Source organism: Agelaius tricolor, unplaced genomic scaffold (genome assembly GCF_023055355.1).
Source record: "Agelaius tricolor isolate 1412-34295 unplaced genomic scaffold, bAgeTri1.0.p SCAF_12, whole genome shotgun sequence".
In the NCBI taxonomy this organism is placed as follows: Eukaryota; Metazoa; Chordata; class Aves; order Passeriformes; family Icteridae; genus Agelaius; species Agelaius tricolor.
The window spans coordinates 7,452,080-7,466,624 of NW_027269272.1; the positions used below are offsets into that span (position 1 = coordinate 7,452,080).

At 45.4% G+C, this 14,545-nt stretch overlaps 1 protein-coding gene across 5 annotated transcripts in view; it reads right to left on the minus strand.

Annotated features, from left to right (window-relative positions):
- The window catches only part of NGEF (neuronal guanine nucleotide exchange factor), a 37,617-nt gene that overhangs the window by 4,469 nt on the left and 18,603 nt on the right, over nt 1-14,545 (minus strand). For all 5 annotated transcript variants that reach the window (XM_071437402.1, XM_071437403.1, XM_071437404.1 and 2 more), the window contains 7 exons: nt 10,138-10,298; nt 9,845-9,997; nt 7,717-7,846; nt 6,898-6,972; nt 4,886-4,975; nt 3,134-3,297; nt 1,953-2,108 (listed from right to left, as the gene is read on the minus strand). In XM_071437402.1, the coding sequence (XP_071293503.1) occupies nt 1,953-2,108; nt 3,134-3,297; nt 4,886-4,975; nt 6,898-6,972; nt 7,717-7,846; nt 9,845-9,997; nt 10,138-10,298 (929 nt within the window). The remainder of the gene's footprint in view (nt 1-1,952; nt 2,109-3,133; nt 3,298-4,885; nt 4,976-6,897; nt 6,973-7,716; nt 7,847-9,844; nt 9,998-10,137; nt 10,299-14,545) is intronic.

Here is a 14,545-nt window from a genome sequence, read left to right on the forward strand (position 1 = left end):
AGAAGACCCAGGCTTGGCTTCCCTCAGGCCTCCCTCAGCCCCATGAGGAAATGGGGCAGTTCACCTTCACAGGCTCCAGCTCCTGCCTGGAGGACCAGCTGTGCTTCCATCTGAGTTTTCTACCTTCTCAGGTAGTTTTAAAGCCTGAGCTTGACACACATGAAAAGCCATGGGAGTGTCTTCACGAAGGAGAGGGGCCTAAAAGGGGTATGTAAAGGACAAGTGCTGACAGGTTGATCTGTAGGGCTGGGAATACTTTATACTTCAGATAGGAAGAACAATGCCAAGGACCAGTGGAAACACCTGCAGGTCACATCACATGAGGACATGTGGGACAAGGGTCTTGAGCACAGAGGACCTATAACCTCCTATATATATATAGAGGTTATATATATAGCTATATATAGAGGAGCTATATATGCAGAGGTCAAACCTAGAGTCTTGCCATGCTTGTGGCCCTGTCTGCATGCTGGCCCTGCACACAGGTCCTTACAGGGCTCCATGGATCTGCCCACAGTGCCCAGCTCCTCTCAGCCTGCAAGGAGCCCACCCACACTCCAGTTCTATCAGTGCAACCAGTTGTGTCCAAATAAAGTGTCAGCTCCTGGCAAAGCCCACCCAGGGCATGAGCTGCAAGTTGCTACTGAGCAGCATTGTTGCAAGAGCTGCAAGAGCTGTAGAAGAGATGCAGAAGTCTCTGTTTGGCTCCCACTTATCTCTTCCAATTGTTTAGTTTTCCAGTCTGTGCCCAGTACTACCTCCATCATTCCTGCATCTCTGAAACAGCAGCCCTCAGCAGTTGGTATGTCACATTTCAGTGCTCAAGACCTGTTGGCAAGCCATGTTCTGGATCACATACCTGCTATGGCCACCTAGAAGATGGGACAGGATGCAGAGCATGGACCTGAGACTGCCTCCCCTGAGCTGAGCAAATCCTGGCCTGGTTTATCATTTGCTGCACAGCCAAGCCTCACAGACGTCACACGTGCGCTTGCCCTGCATACTGTGAGTGACATCTCTATTTTCAGTGCAGCAGAGCTGCAGCCATGTATCTGGGAAGAAGGTGCAGCTGCTCACTGTGCTGGGGGCTCATCATCCTGACGCTGATGCTGTAGTGGTGGTGAGGGGCAGTCAGGGTGCAACCCCATGGCTGGTGTTCATTTAGGAATATGGATGATGAACATGAGCCTGCTGACAGCAGACAACATCAACCTGGGGATGTGCATTGTCTCTATGGGCTGTTTAGCTGGAGGCTACAAAATGTGGGCCTGGTAATGCTTGGGTCAGTGAGAAAGCCATGCCCTGTGCTCCAAAACAACTGGGTCAGTGCCAGCACAGCTGAATCATTTGCCCAGCCTGAGCTTGTTGGAGCCTGAAGTGAAAAATCAGTGAGCCAGAAAATCTGTATCCAGGGAGACAAGGAGGCCCTGAGCTGCAGAAGGGCTGCACAAGATTGGCACTGGCTGTGGAGACACAGAGGAAGTAGCCTTTTCTCCCATCTTCACCCACAAACAGGAGACCCTTTGCTCCACAGGGCTGGTCAGGCACGGCCATGATTCTTGTGAATCAGTGGAGCCTCTGGAGTGTGTGAGTGTATATCCTGCTTGGTTTTACTTTCTGAATATGCTGCAGTCTGTAAATCAGCTGGGGCCTGATGCCTGGGCTGATTTCTGACCACTCTGTCCCAGAACAGGGACTGCCTGTCTGTCCACCACCCCAGAGGCCTCAAATACACCGTACAGGAAAGAACCCTGCCTAGGTGACCAGTAGCCTTGGCGCTTTCAGTAGCCTCAGGGGAGTTATGCTGGGCAGAGAGGTTGATAGGGCCAGCTCAGTTGCAGCAGTGGGATCCCCCTCTGCCCATCCCTGGAAAGCCTGGACAGCTGGTCCCCATGAAGGCTGGATGTAGGGAGAGAGCACTGCTCTGTGATAGCAGGGTGACTGGTACTCACTGGGATGATGCCTTCAGCATGTAGCTGGCCTCCCGGTCATCTGCGTTCTCTAGCAGCCTCAAGATGAAGACATTGGCCAAACTCTGCCCCTGATCTTCTAACTCCTCTACCCGAAGAAGCCCTCGGGGAGCAGAGTCAAACACTTGGTACTTGTCCCTGGGAGAGGTTAGAGAGATTAGGAAAAATCGTGGTTATTGCAGGAGACTTTGAGTTCAGCCACCCAGGACTGTACTGAGGACACAGACCAAGAGCTGCAGCATGGAAGGAGGAGAAAAGTTGTCCTGCTGTGGGATGGGATGAGCATGTGGCTATAAAAACCCACTGCAAAGCAAGGAACCCTCTCTGTACTCTGGCCTAGGCAGCCCTCATGGCCTGGAACAAGTTGCTTGCTCTGTCTGAGCTCCCCACGTCCAAAACACAGATGGCGCTCCCTCAAAGGGGATTGTGAGGCTTAATTCATTCCTGTTTATGAAGTGCCTCTGTGTTTTCTGGATACAAGTTGCCACAGAAGCAAAACATTTCCCAGCGTACAGACACTGCGGCGACACGTTCGTTAGGAACAGTGGACGGGCAAGATGCTCCCTACCAGTGGGTCTAATTCATGCCACAAAGGGCGTGCTGTTCTCTGCTGCTGTGTTTCACCAGTGTCTGCTTGCACAAGACACAGTCCTCAGCACGACAACATCCTCCTCAGGCAGGTTACACCATGTCAAATATAAGCACTGGCCTCAGGCCAAAATTGATACCCCTCCCTGCTACTCTAACTTTCTAGTCGGCTTAGAGTTTTAACTGACTAAATCTGAGCTGTTCTTCAGGAAGCGATGAGTCAAAAATCACTTCTTGACAGGAAGACAGATCTCCAGGGTCAGCTCACCAGCCAGTGTAACTCACTGCCACCCTGCAGAAACTGCTGGATGCATAGTCACCCTGCTGACACATCTGCCCTGGGATCTGTTTAACTCCTGTTGGCCATGAATTTTCAGCTGGAGAGAGCTGTGCCACCCATGAAGAGTCAGCTGTGCTCAAAGGTAAGGTGACTACTGGATGGAGGTGTACATGTCAGGCCAAGGGATGTGCCTGTGCCTGAGGGACAGGATGGGGTCACAGCATCACAGGTTGGATAAACCTGGGGTGATAGAACTAATGAAGGATCCTGTGTACCACCTGAATTTTGCACTCACCCCGGAATTTGCCGGCAAATCACCAGCAGATCATTGAAAAGGAACAGATAGATTTCTCTGAAGAGTTTCTTGGTGCGAAGTGTTCGTGATGTCTTTGGACCATTCATTTGCTGCAGCTCCCCCTGCTTCAGCAGCCAGCGGGAGTGAGAGATGATGGGTACAGACTAGAAGGGAGGAAAAGATGGCAAAGTTTAGGAAAGCAGCCAAACCCCATGGATTCAAGTAGTTATGATGCTGAAAGCACCAAGAGATGCAAAAGGAAGGGTGATGAACTCCCATCACCACAACTTGCACTGTAGAGGCTGGAGCAGAGCTGCAAGGAGAGGGCAATGTGCTCTGCCATCCACACAGCCCAGCACAGCATGACAGAAGTTGGATAGGGGTACAGCAGGAGCCCGAGGATAGACAGATATTTAAGGATGGCAATGCTAGAGTGCCAAGTACTGGAATGAAACAACAGCCTATGCCCTGATCTCTCTCTGAGAGATCCTGTCACCTGGGCTGAACTTTCCTAAACAGTAAGACTGACTTTTAAAACCACAGATTTGGCCTTTTGGCTACAAAAAAACAAGGTTAAACCGGTTTCCTCTGGTTGGGTCTGTCTCTGTCAGGAGGAGATACTGTTTACGCACCTACCACAGCATTTCTGCTGGAGTTTCAACAAGTATTGTGCTAAAACCAAGAAGCCCAGAACAAAGCACATCTTGCACTAGAAGAATAGTGCACTTCCAAATGACTGAAATATTGAAAAATACCTCTATAACTGTCACTCTTTCTACCTTCACTCCCAGTGCTCATCATATGCATGGTAGTACAATCTATCTTTTCAACTCCTTGCACTCTTCTCCCCAGAAGAGTCCTACCCATGGCAGGTCCCAAGGCAGATCTGCTCCAGAGATGAACCAGCTCCTGCCTATCATTATGGCCTCAGCAGGTGAAGACAACTGTGTAGCTTCCCTAACCTACTACTGTCCTGTGGACTGTGGTGTAGCCCTGACACACTGGTAAAGTGCTCTATAAAAACCAATTTTTTTTTGTTTTGTTTGTTCACGTACATAAAAAGATTGCTTGGAAGCTAAATATGATCCTTACAGTTTGTGAAGCAGATAGACCTGAGAAGCTTCTCTATATCATTTAAGAAAAGAACTGACAACTTTATACTCAGCACTGGAATTTAATGGTATACATCTGAGATATATATATTAGTGTGTGTATATATATATAACTATATAGTTATATATACCATCTGGTACATATAACTGAGATCTGATCAGATACCCCTAAATATTGATGTAGCAATTCCCTCAGCAGAGCTGACACAGATCAGCAGCAGGTATTTAGAGACTGTACACAATGCATAAGTACAGAAAAGAATCAAAATGGTGAGGCAGTCTTTGTCTGGGTATTTTTCAGTTTTAAAGTGTTTTGCTTTGTAGCTTCCATCTACCTTTAACATATTTGTATGTAAAATAACATCTGAAAGCTGACCTGCGTTTTGAAGGGAGGTAAGAGGGAAGAGCCACACCTGAGTGCTGGAGCAGGAGCACAGTGCACAGGAGGGTGATGCCAGCATGTCCCACCTGTGTATGTGCACATCACACTGGCCTTGGTGCTGCCCCAGCCTCTGCAGCAGGTGTGCACTGAGCACACACAGAGGTGCTGTGCCTGCAGCAGCCCCTTTGGAGGGGACCCTTTGGAGGCTGTCTGCAAAGTGCAGACAGTGAACCAAAAGTGTCCAGCCTGTGCTTATACCTTGATCTTGAATTCTAGTTTCTTCTGGATGCTGATCATCTGCTCTGTTCGGCTCATCTTCCGGACACCTTCATTACATGCTTTCACAACCTGGAAAAGAGAGCACAAAGGTTTGTCTCTGCTGGCCTTAAGTAGGTAAGTGATGATGGACAGCATGGAAAGGCCTGACCACAATCAGGTAAGTGCCCTGCTGTAACAGAAATTGACAAAGCAAAGATCTTTTATCAGCACTGTGGGTGCATGAAAAGAGAAGGGGAAAAAAACTCCAAAACCTGAGCAACCAAAAAGCTCCCAAACATCCAAAAGGTGTTACAGGTGGAAACTGACTGTCAGAGGGCATATTAGGTGGCTACATTCAGTTACTGAACCAGACAGTATAAAACAGTGCTTCTGGTTGCACAGCAAAATGAACAGCTTGTTTTCCAGAATCTGACACATCATATATCTCATTTTCCCTGTTCCCAACACTTGGAATGAGGTACATTTGCAGTATCATCTTCAAGGAGAGAATGAAGCCAAACATCTTTTTTTCAAAAATGCAGATGCTGTAGTTCTGCCAAGCAGAATTAGATGCCAGGGCTGTGAAATGTCCTAGGGAAAGAGACATTCATCATACAGAGCCCAGCTGTGTTCTGAGTACAAACTTTTAACTGAAAAACCACAACCAACATGCAAGCACTATGCTGTTACAGGGACCTTAACCTAGATGCCACTGCCTGTTTCATAAGGAGCAACTCTCTCGAGAACTGGCTAGGTAGAAAAATTATATTGGAGAACAAGCTCCACTTTGTGCTCTGTTTCTGCTACTCAAAATCTAACAGAATATCAGTAACTGAAACTGTGATCATCTCTTGCCTCTCAAATAGAAAGAAAACAAATGTACAGAAAAAGTAAGCATCAGATGGTCTCTGTTGTGATGCCTGTACCTAGCTGGATATTAGGTATCAGCTTAAACACTTACAGATAAGTGTTTAACTGTGCAAAAGAATTAGTAAACTGATCATCTGAGTCACTGATGACTGAATACAAACCCAGCATTTTTCCATCAGCGGCTATAGTCATCTGCATGCTACAGGAACAGTCTTCCTCAGGCTACTGACTAATGGAAAAATAATTGGCTACCAGATGTGTCAAGAGGGATTCTGCAAATACTAACTCAATGCAGAACATCCTTAATTCATAAAGTCCCTGTCTTTATCCCTAGTGATCTCCAAGCATACACTTTCTATACTGGTTCATGGCAAATCCAAGAGCCTGTTCTGTTCTATTGCTTCAGTCAGAGACTGCAGGCCCATCCTCAGGCTGATGTTCTAGCACAGTTTTCAACTTCAAATACTTGTGCTGAACTGCAAAAGTCAGGAGGTGTTCCAAGCTTCTGATGGAGAAGGGTTGAAACATTGTCCCAGCCCATGTAGCTGCCAGCTATGTCTAGACCAGTCAGATATGGCATTGTCCTGTCAAACCATATCAGGAACAGCCCAGATGGGAAACATCCCACTGCCTTCATGGGGTTTTGTACACATCAGTAACTAGCACAACTGAACACCACACCTACCTACCAGCTTCAGGGAAGAGGGCTAAAAGCTGGCTTGTGTACTTCATTAGGAAGCTGTGATTCTAGGTCAGAAGAAAAAGTGTGCTGTGTTGGAGGAGCCTGACACAGTTGTACTGTGCACACACCTCTCAGTCAGATCCATCACCTTCAGGTGTCTGAAAACCCTTTTGTGTTCTTGGAGACTCTAAAGGAAAACATTCTCTGCCCTTTCCTATGGCAGACACATACATCTAGTGTTAGCAAGGGATTCGCTGTCACTGACATCTAAGTGCAAGTAGACTAGTCCATCCTTCAGACTTTAGGGAAAAAACCTCTTGAAACACAGTGACAGAATTCAAAGAAACCGCTCCCGGATAGAATGTAGTCTGCAGGGGATTTTTTCGGGGGGGGTGTGTGTGTGTGAAATGAGCATGGTGGTTTAATCTTAATGGCCCTCCATCAACTAATTCAAACTTACTGTTTCCAGTTCTTTATGCGCATCCAGGGCAGTGGACTCCCTGTCAGATTTCTCTTCCACTTTCTTCAAAATATTCTGCAGGGGAGGAAAGGCTGCGTTAATGCTGATCCCAACTTGAGAGCACAGAAAGGTAAAGTTTGCTAGCCTACAAATTACTTCTGGCCATCAGCCTAATTACAGCAAGGGTGACACAGTACAGTGACTCTCACCTTTTAGTTCCCCCTTCTCGTTAAAACCTCTTCCCATCTGACCTTATATCTAAGAGAAATATAACAGGTAGATTCTTATTTTATAAAAATAAATTAATAAATAACTAGAACTAACACTAACAGACAGCATTATTGATAATCCCAGTGGGATAAGACCATTTGGGACTGAGCTGTTTCCTCATCCCTAGAAGCGTATTCTCCAGCAGTGTTTAGATGAGGTGGCAAAGCACTGGCTGACTGGTCCAAGACATCATGGTGTAGCATCCCTGTGTCACCCAGCTGCTCTGCATGTGTGTGTCACCATCCTAACTGTCAGGAAGCTGGATTAATGGACTGATGCTACCCCTTCTGGCAGCTTGACAAAGCTCCTCCTCAACTCTTTCACTCAGTAAAAGCTATCTGGTGAATTCAACACTAATTTGGGGATGGACTCTGAGGGACTGAATTCCTTTTTTCATAGTTGTGGTGAATTTCTGACTCTGTGGAAAGGCTTCATCCAGTTCTAGGGTCGATTGTGGCTGTATCTAAGCCCCATTCACAGCTGCTGGAAAGGAAAATTCCAGGAGTGATCCAGAAGTCCTTTGTGAGAGAGAGAAGAGCAAAACTCTACCTGCACCAGCAGCTTGAGTCGAGTGATTCTTTGAAATGGCAGAATCAGGAAGGAAGAAAAGGACAAGCCTTTGCACTTGGGATCCAGCTCCAGCTGTGAGATCACTTCCCGAAAGGCTGGTTTGTCCTGGCTGAGAGGAGAGATAGAGAAGCTGAGAACTTTGAGTGCCACCCTGCCTGGGACTCTGGCATATGGCTGGTGACCCAAAAGCAGCTTGGTCCCAGAGACAGCATCTGCCTGGTCTCTCCCAATAGGAGAGAAGAAGGAAGGAGGGGACTGAATGCCTTTGGGTGTATTTTAGTTTAAATCTAAAACTATAAATAGTGTTGGGGGAGGGAAAAAATAGACTTCTAATGTACAAGCCACGGCAGTGCTCACATGTGTTCATATCTAGCTCAGCAGCATACACTGCGTGTGTAGGTGTATGTGAATGGGGTATGTGTCCAAGTAAGTGAGTCAGAGGCATAATTATATATTTTTACACAGTTGGAACTCTGTGATAAGGTGAAATTCACACAGTCATAAGGACAAGACAAGCCACAAAGTAGCTCAAGTTTGAATATTCCTTGCTGCTTAGCTAGAGGATGGAAATCATTCTCTGGCCTGAGAAGGGCAGGGGCCATGCCTGGGCCTTCCCTGATGATGTTTGCAGGAGATGAGGGCACATCTGGGCCACAGACACAGCTGTGCAGAGCAGAGTGGTCCTGGCTGCCACAGGCAGACAAAGCTTCTTGGCAGCCATGGACTGAGTGAACCTGAGCACTTGTGCTTGTGGCTTGTGCTGCTGGAGTCCTGGCTAGTCTTGGAAACAGCATGGATGCAAAGAGGTTGCTAACTGTGCAAAACCTGTCTGCACTGGGTGTTCCTTACAACATGTGAAAGAAGCCATTGGCAGTGTTCCCCCTTGCTGCAGCAGGTACCTGTCTGTCAGGGTGACTCACAGCAGAATGGAACTGCATGTGTCTGAAGAACAGTCAAATGGGGGAAACTGTGACACACCTCAGGCTTTGAGTTCAGCCAAGTGTTGCAAAATTCCTGTGCTAGCTGGGAGCCTGGGGAAGGGAGTCAGCTCTTTTCAACATGCTTTATGTATTCCTGCAGACAAAAATGCTGCCCTCTGAATTCACATTTAGGAATATCTCATCTCCCACAGGTCCCTTTCAAGCTCAAGTAACCCAGCCTATTGCTGCTTTATTTCTAAGTGTTTAGATTATGGCTGTAGGGAAATTCTTTCTGCAGCTGTATTGCTCACCTCTGACTGAAGGAAACCCTGTGGTACCCTCTTTTTGGAGAGAACAGCAGGCCAAGCTCAATAAAGGCCCCTTAAAATATTTTTTTCCTCAAAAGTTAGCAGAGAAATGAAAGGACTAAACATAGTTACACTTGCCTGAACCAGCTGATGCTACAGGAGAAAATACATGCAGCATGTGCAATGGGCTGTCCTGAAAGAATCCAGGACACTGTAACTAGAGAAAAATTGAGTCTCTTCCTCTCAAAGACAAGCTTGTAGGGCACTCGTTGTTTTGAGCTTGTATCAGAGAATTCCTACTGGACCAAAAGACCTGCTACACTTGAAAAATACTACAAAAATATGTTGGATTATATCCTCAGCCCTAGATCTGTGTGTGTAACAGTAGAATGTGAAGAAAATAGCTTTTTAAATTTTTTTTTTCTTCTTTTAAGAAAGTCCTGTTGTTCTATCCTGAAAAAGGATGGTTATGAAATTGAGAAGAGTCAAATGCCTTGCTGAGAAGGTTGGGAAAAGCAGTGGCGGTTGTTCTCATCAGAGATCTAAATTATATTTTTGGCCTTCCATCTCTTACCTCTACTTGCAGGTTAAAAATATGTGCATTACACAAGCATGTACATGGCCCTGCATGCTCCATAAATATTTCCTGCAGTTGACAAATGCTGGCTTTGAGTTTACTTGCCATGTTACCTACATCAACCAATCCTTACTATAAAGCCTTTAATTGTGTTTTCTTTTTACAGATGCAGTGAGAAATCATGAAGTGGAAAACCCCATTTCTGTGCTATCTAGCCCTTTCTCATAAATACCAAAATTCCAGCTAAGTCTGTAGCCTGTACAATTTTGCAAAATAGCGAAGCAACAAGCACTAGAACTCACAGAAGCTGCTTGTAGGTTCTCTCCTGGTAGGTCTGGTTGGAGACATAGGTGATGTACACAGAGAAGTGATTAACTGTGTGCTGGTAGACAATATCACACACGTCCGAGATCACAATGTTCTCTTCCACTCGCTGCTCGAGGTCCAACAGGAAGCTAAATGACAAAGTCAGCACCCATATTAATTGTGACCTATCTGTCCCAGGCAATTCCCAGGAGAAGTCAGCTCCTCCATCCCTCCACAACTGCAGTTACCTAAAGCTGCTGCTTTCAGTGCCACTCAGCGGCCAACTTACCGCTCGCTGACAGCCATGACATCCAGCACGTTGGAGAACAGGATGTGTGCCTCAGACTGGTGTAAGATCTTTTTCAGACGCTCATTCTCCATGAAGTGAGACACCAGCAGATTCAGACTCTTGTAATAGGATGCTTCTGAAGTAACCAGCTCAAACATGGCCTGAGGGAAAATCCCAAAGAAGGAAGTCAGCAGGTACCTTCTACAGAGAGATACACTGGGCATTAATGAGAACATCTGTGCTGCACAGCCACGGACCTTGCACCCACCCTGCAGGCCCAGGCTGCAGGGAGAGGTAAGCCCACAATGCATTTGCCACGTGTTACAGGAGACAGTGAGTTAGGGAAGTCTTCGTTGCACAACCATCAGCCCTGACCTTGAGGAAATACAGCTGTTACTGTCCAAGTGAGACTCCCTGGTCAGGCCTGGCCATACACTTTTCTGCCCCAATTCACAACAGAACAGGACAAGATACAGTAGTGCCTAACTACTACCAGAAATCATAAATAATCTCCAAATTTCAGCCTTTGCTTATCCTGTTAGAAGAGAAAACCCTGGAGCAAAGTCTGGTTTCCTCAGGCCAAGGATGTGCTCTGTGGAAGCAGAAAGGCAAATTGATGGTTTCATTCAGAGATAAAAATCAGTTTAATGATATGTAGATATAAAGTCTTCTTCCTACTGCAAGTGCTGCAGGGACATTCCACTATTACCCCTCAGAGATCCCTTACTCTCTGGGGGAGTATATCTTGTCTCTGTTCAGAGGTAGATACAAAAGGTGTTTATTTACACAACTACTGAATCCATTAGTTGAAGTAAGATTAACTGAAGATTCTCACAGAGGTTCAACACAGCGTTGTTAGATCCTTCAGGCATCTCTTGCTGAAGGGGTACCTTGGGTTCCTTGTCCTGGGGCCCATTGCCCATGCTGCCATTACTAAGAGAGGCAGTCGGTAGCTCAGTGAAAGTTTTGCTCCCTGGAATCTAAAGCTGCTTCAATGCTCCCCTTGTTCCCACAGCTCCTCTGCTGCACCCTGCTGAGGGGGGAGCTGGCCAGGCAGAGCAAGTGTCAGAACTCAGGGACTGGTTCTCAGTGGCTGCTGGGGCACAGCTAAAGTTGAGGAGGTCATATGGAGCCACAGGTACATGCAGTGGTTTTTGTGATGTGTACATAGAGAAATATACTCTAAATTAGATGGGGGTCTGTCTTGTGGCTTGGTTGTTGTCTGTTTTTTTCTCTTTAAATAAATTATTTGGAATTTTCCACTGATTAGTTTTTGGCCTTTTCCTGGAAATATCACTGTGCATCATATAAGAACTCGAGGTAGAGACCTGGGTTGTGTCCCTGACACTGTGCTGCACTCCAAGATCTGGGTGAATGGGTTCAGCAAGGAGGGACTGTTACTCAATCCAGAGATACTAAAACAGCAGTTAGTTGAAGTGACCTTTCAGCCCTTTGCAGGGTTGGCAGCCTAGGAAATGTTACCAGTGGGCACTTAAGTCCAACAAGTGGTTTCCTGCACCACAGGAGGAGATTGTGCCTGCACAGCCCCCAGTAGGGAGACAGAGCAAAGGGTGTCTGTAAAGATAAACTTAGTGACCATGGAACAGACAGTGTTTAAGAAATAAGAGGACACTGGATTTTTTTTCAAGGCCAGATTCCTATTGAGAAAAGTGGAGGAGTATCAGCTCAGCTTCTCCCAGAAGCTTTACCCAGGCACTGGGTGAACCTGTGAGAGAATCTCTCTCTTTCTGCACGACTGGCTTAGTCCTAAATGTAACTTTTACAGCTTTACCTGTACCTTTTTATTGATAAATGAGAGAGGTGGAAATAGGAAAAGATATACAGGATGTGTTAGGATAGCCTGTCCCTTCCAGGTATCCTGGAGATTGACACCTCCAATCATTTTGCACTGCAGCTTTCCAGAGACTCCAAGTCAGGATTTTTTTTCTGCCAAGTCTTACTGTAGAAACTGTCTTTGCTGTTTGGAGGGTGCCACACCTGCAAGGGCAGGTCCAGAATGCAGGCTATACTAAAGAAATAATGAAATCCACAGTGAAAATATCTGTCTTGTTTGTTCCAATGGGGACAATAAAAAAAATCACTTTCCATGACACTTTTCAAGCATCCAGTCCTCTTCCAGTCAAGTTTCTTGTTTTGATGCTTGAAAACCTTTTTTTAATCTTGCATTGATAAGCTGCTCAGTAGTTTTCCATCATTGCCACTAATAAACACCAGATTTCTCTTCCTGCTGTAGTCCCTTTCACTTTGAAGATGATTTCAGATAACCAACTTTTTCTCTGACTGTTGAAGCCCTCCTCTGTCACAGCTATGGTGGTGTTCCCTTCCTCAGCTATGAAGCAGGGTATTCAACTTTCTTTCCATTTGTGTACCAGTATTTCTCCCTGTGATCAAAATAATGCTTTTGCTCCACCTTTCCTGGCTGAAGACGTGCAAGTTTTTCTAGTCCCTGTGTTTACTAGAGCTTTGAAGATAAAATGGGTCAGGAAATACAGTTTTGTCCTTAAGATATTTACTCCTGAATTTCTGCTGTCCTGTACTTCAGGAAAACTTCTCCAATTCTCCTCTATGAAGCTGAACATTTTACATTTACTAAATTAAGCCCTCATGTACAGTTCACTCTCACAGTTCACAGCCAACATGAATAGAATTCCAGAACTGCAGGAGCAACTAGTGCTTGCTTACATCAAGGCTGAATTCAACATAATCTCTTCAACACCTTCAGTGACTTCTCTAGCCCTTGTTGTTTTCTGACCTTGATTCTCCTCACAAAGCAACTTCTCCACTCTATCTGTTCAATGTTCAGTCAATTTCACAGCTTTCTGGCTTGGAGCAATTTTATAATCTCTTAGTATTAGTGTGCTAATCCCAGGACAAGCAGGAAGAAAATTTCAGAAAATTTCCTTCTCCACTAATAGTGGAGAAGGCACAGCACTTCTTTATGACAGCACTGTCCCATTCTCCAACTGCTTTATTTCTCTGGTTATTTTAACAGAAAGAAGAAAATTGAGCACACTTAATATTGGGGCTTAGCAGCACCAAGATTTTTTTTTCCCAAAAACACATACAGGTAACAAATGTAACTTAACAGAAATGACAAGTTTTGAAATCTATAATGCACACTTTAAAGCAAAATATTTCTCCAGATAAATTCTTCATTTTGAAGCAAAAATAAAAATAAAAGCCTGTAATTCTTCAGATGCCAGATTGTGTTTGTCATGCTGGCACTTGGAAGTACCGTGTTTTGCTAGGTAAACAGAACAAATCCAAATAACCAGTGCAGAAGAAGAACATGGAGAAAAAACAAATAATTTCATTCACCTTCAGCCCTAACCCTGATACACTAACAGCCTGTGCTTGCTAGCCCAAGCTACTGTATATAAACAGCAGTCTGCTCCACTAAGGGTGTGAATAACACAGCCCTTGGGGTGCACAAGGTGAACTTTTCAGTGTGACAGTCAAGTTCCAGTCCTAGCCAGGACTGGCACTGTGTGCACAAGGTGCTCATCAGTGTGGATTATGGAAGTCTAACTGAACTTAGGAGGGACTGCTTACAGACTGAGATGTTCTTCTGCACTTTGCCTACAGTCCCATGAGCCAGGGCTAAGCAGATACACTGCCACAGCCATCCCACCATCTCATCAGAGGCAATCCTGGTGCTGGAGTACAGCTGGACTTGTGGGATAGAGCCTTGGACCACAATGCAAACCACACATTAACAGGGTTTGCCCTCTCCACTGCTGGCTATAAATGCAGTGCTATGCAGTAACAAAGAACACTCACACTCCCCACGATACCCAAAATAGCAACCAGTTGTAAATTGTGGTGCAACTGATGTTGTCATCACTTGTGACAGCTACCCCCACCTACTCCTTTCAGTACAGTCCTGTAAGTCACAGCACATGGCTCTAAAATAGTGATGTCACTGCACTGCATAGCTAAATGCAAATATACCTGTCGTTATTTTTTACTGCTTGCAATAGACCCCAAGTAACAACAATTAAATATAAGGATGTTTATCAATCTCTACCTCTTCTATTTCTACTATGCCAGATATTCAAAGCCTTACAGTTAATGGTTGAATTCTTCTAAGATTTCTGGTGGAAAGTTATGTGTCCTGATAGTTAATTTGGAAAAAGATTAATGTGCACTGGAACCGATGGCTCTTTTGTAAAAACCTCCTAAATATCCCTCTTCTTTGTAAATTGCTCCTAACACTGAATCAGAAAAGGGAAAAGAAGTTCCTTTTGCTACAGAAACATCCAGCAGCAGTAGCATACAGAACAATGTCTGCAGTTTCACAACAAACAGTGAGTGGCACATTAACCAGTGCAACTCAGAAAGTACTCAACGGGGCAAGGCTTATCTGTGACTACTGTGAAGCTTTTAG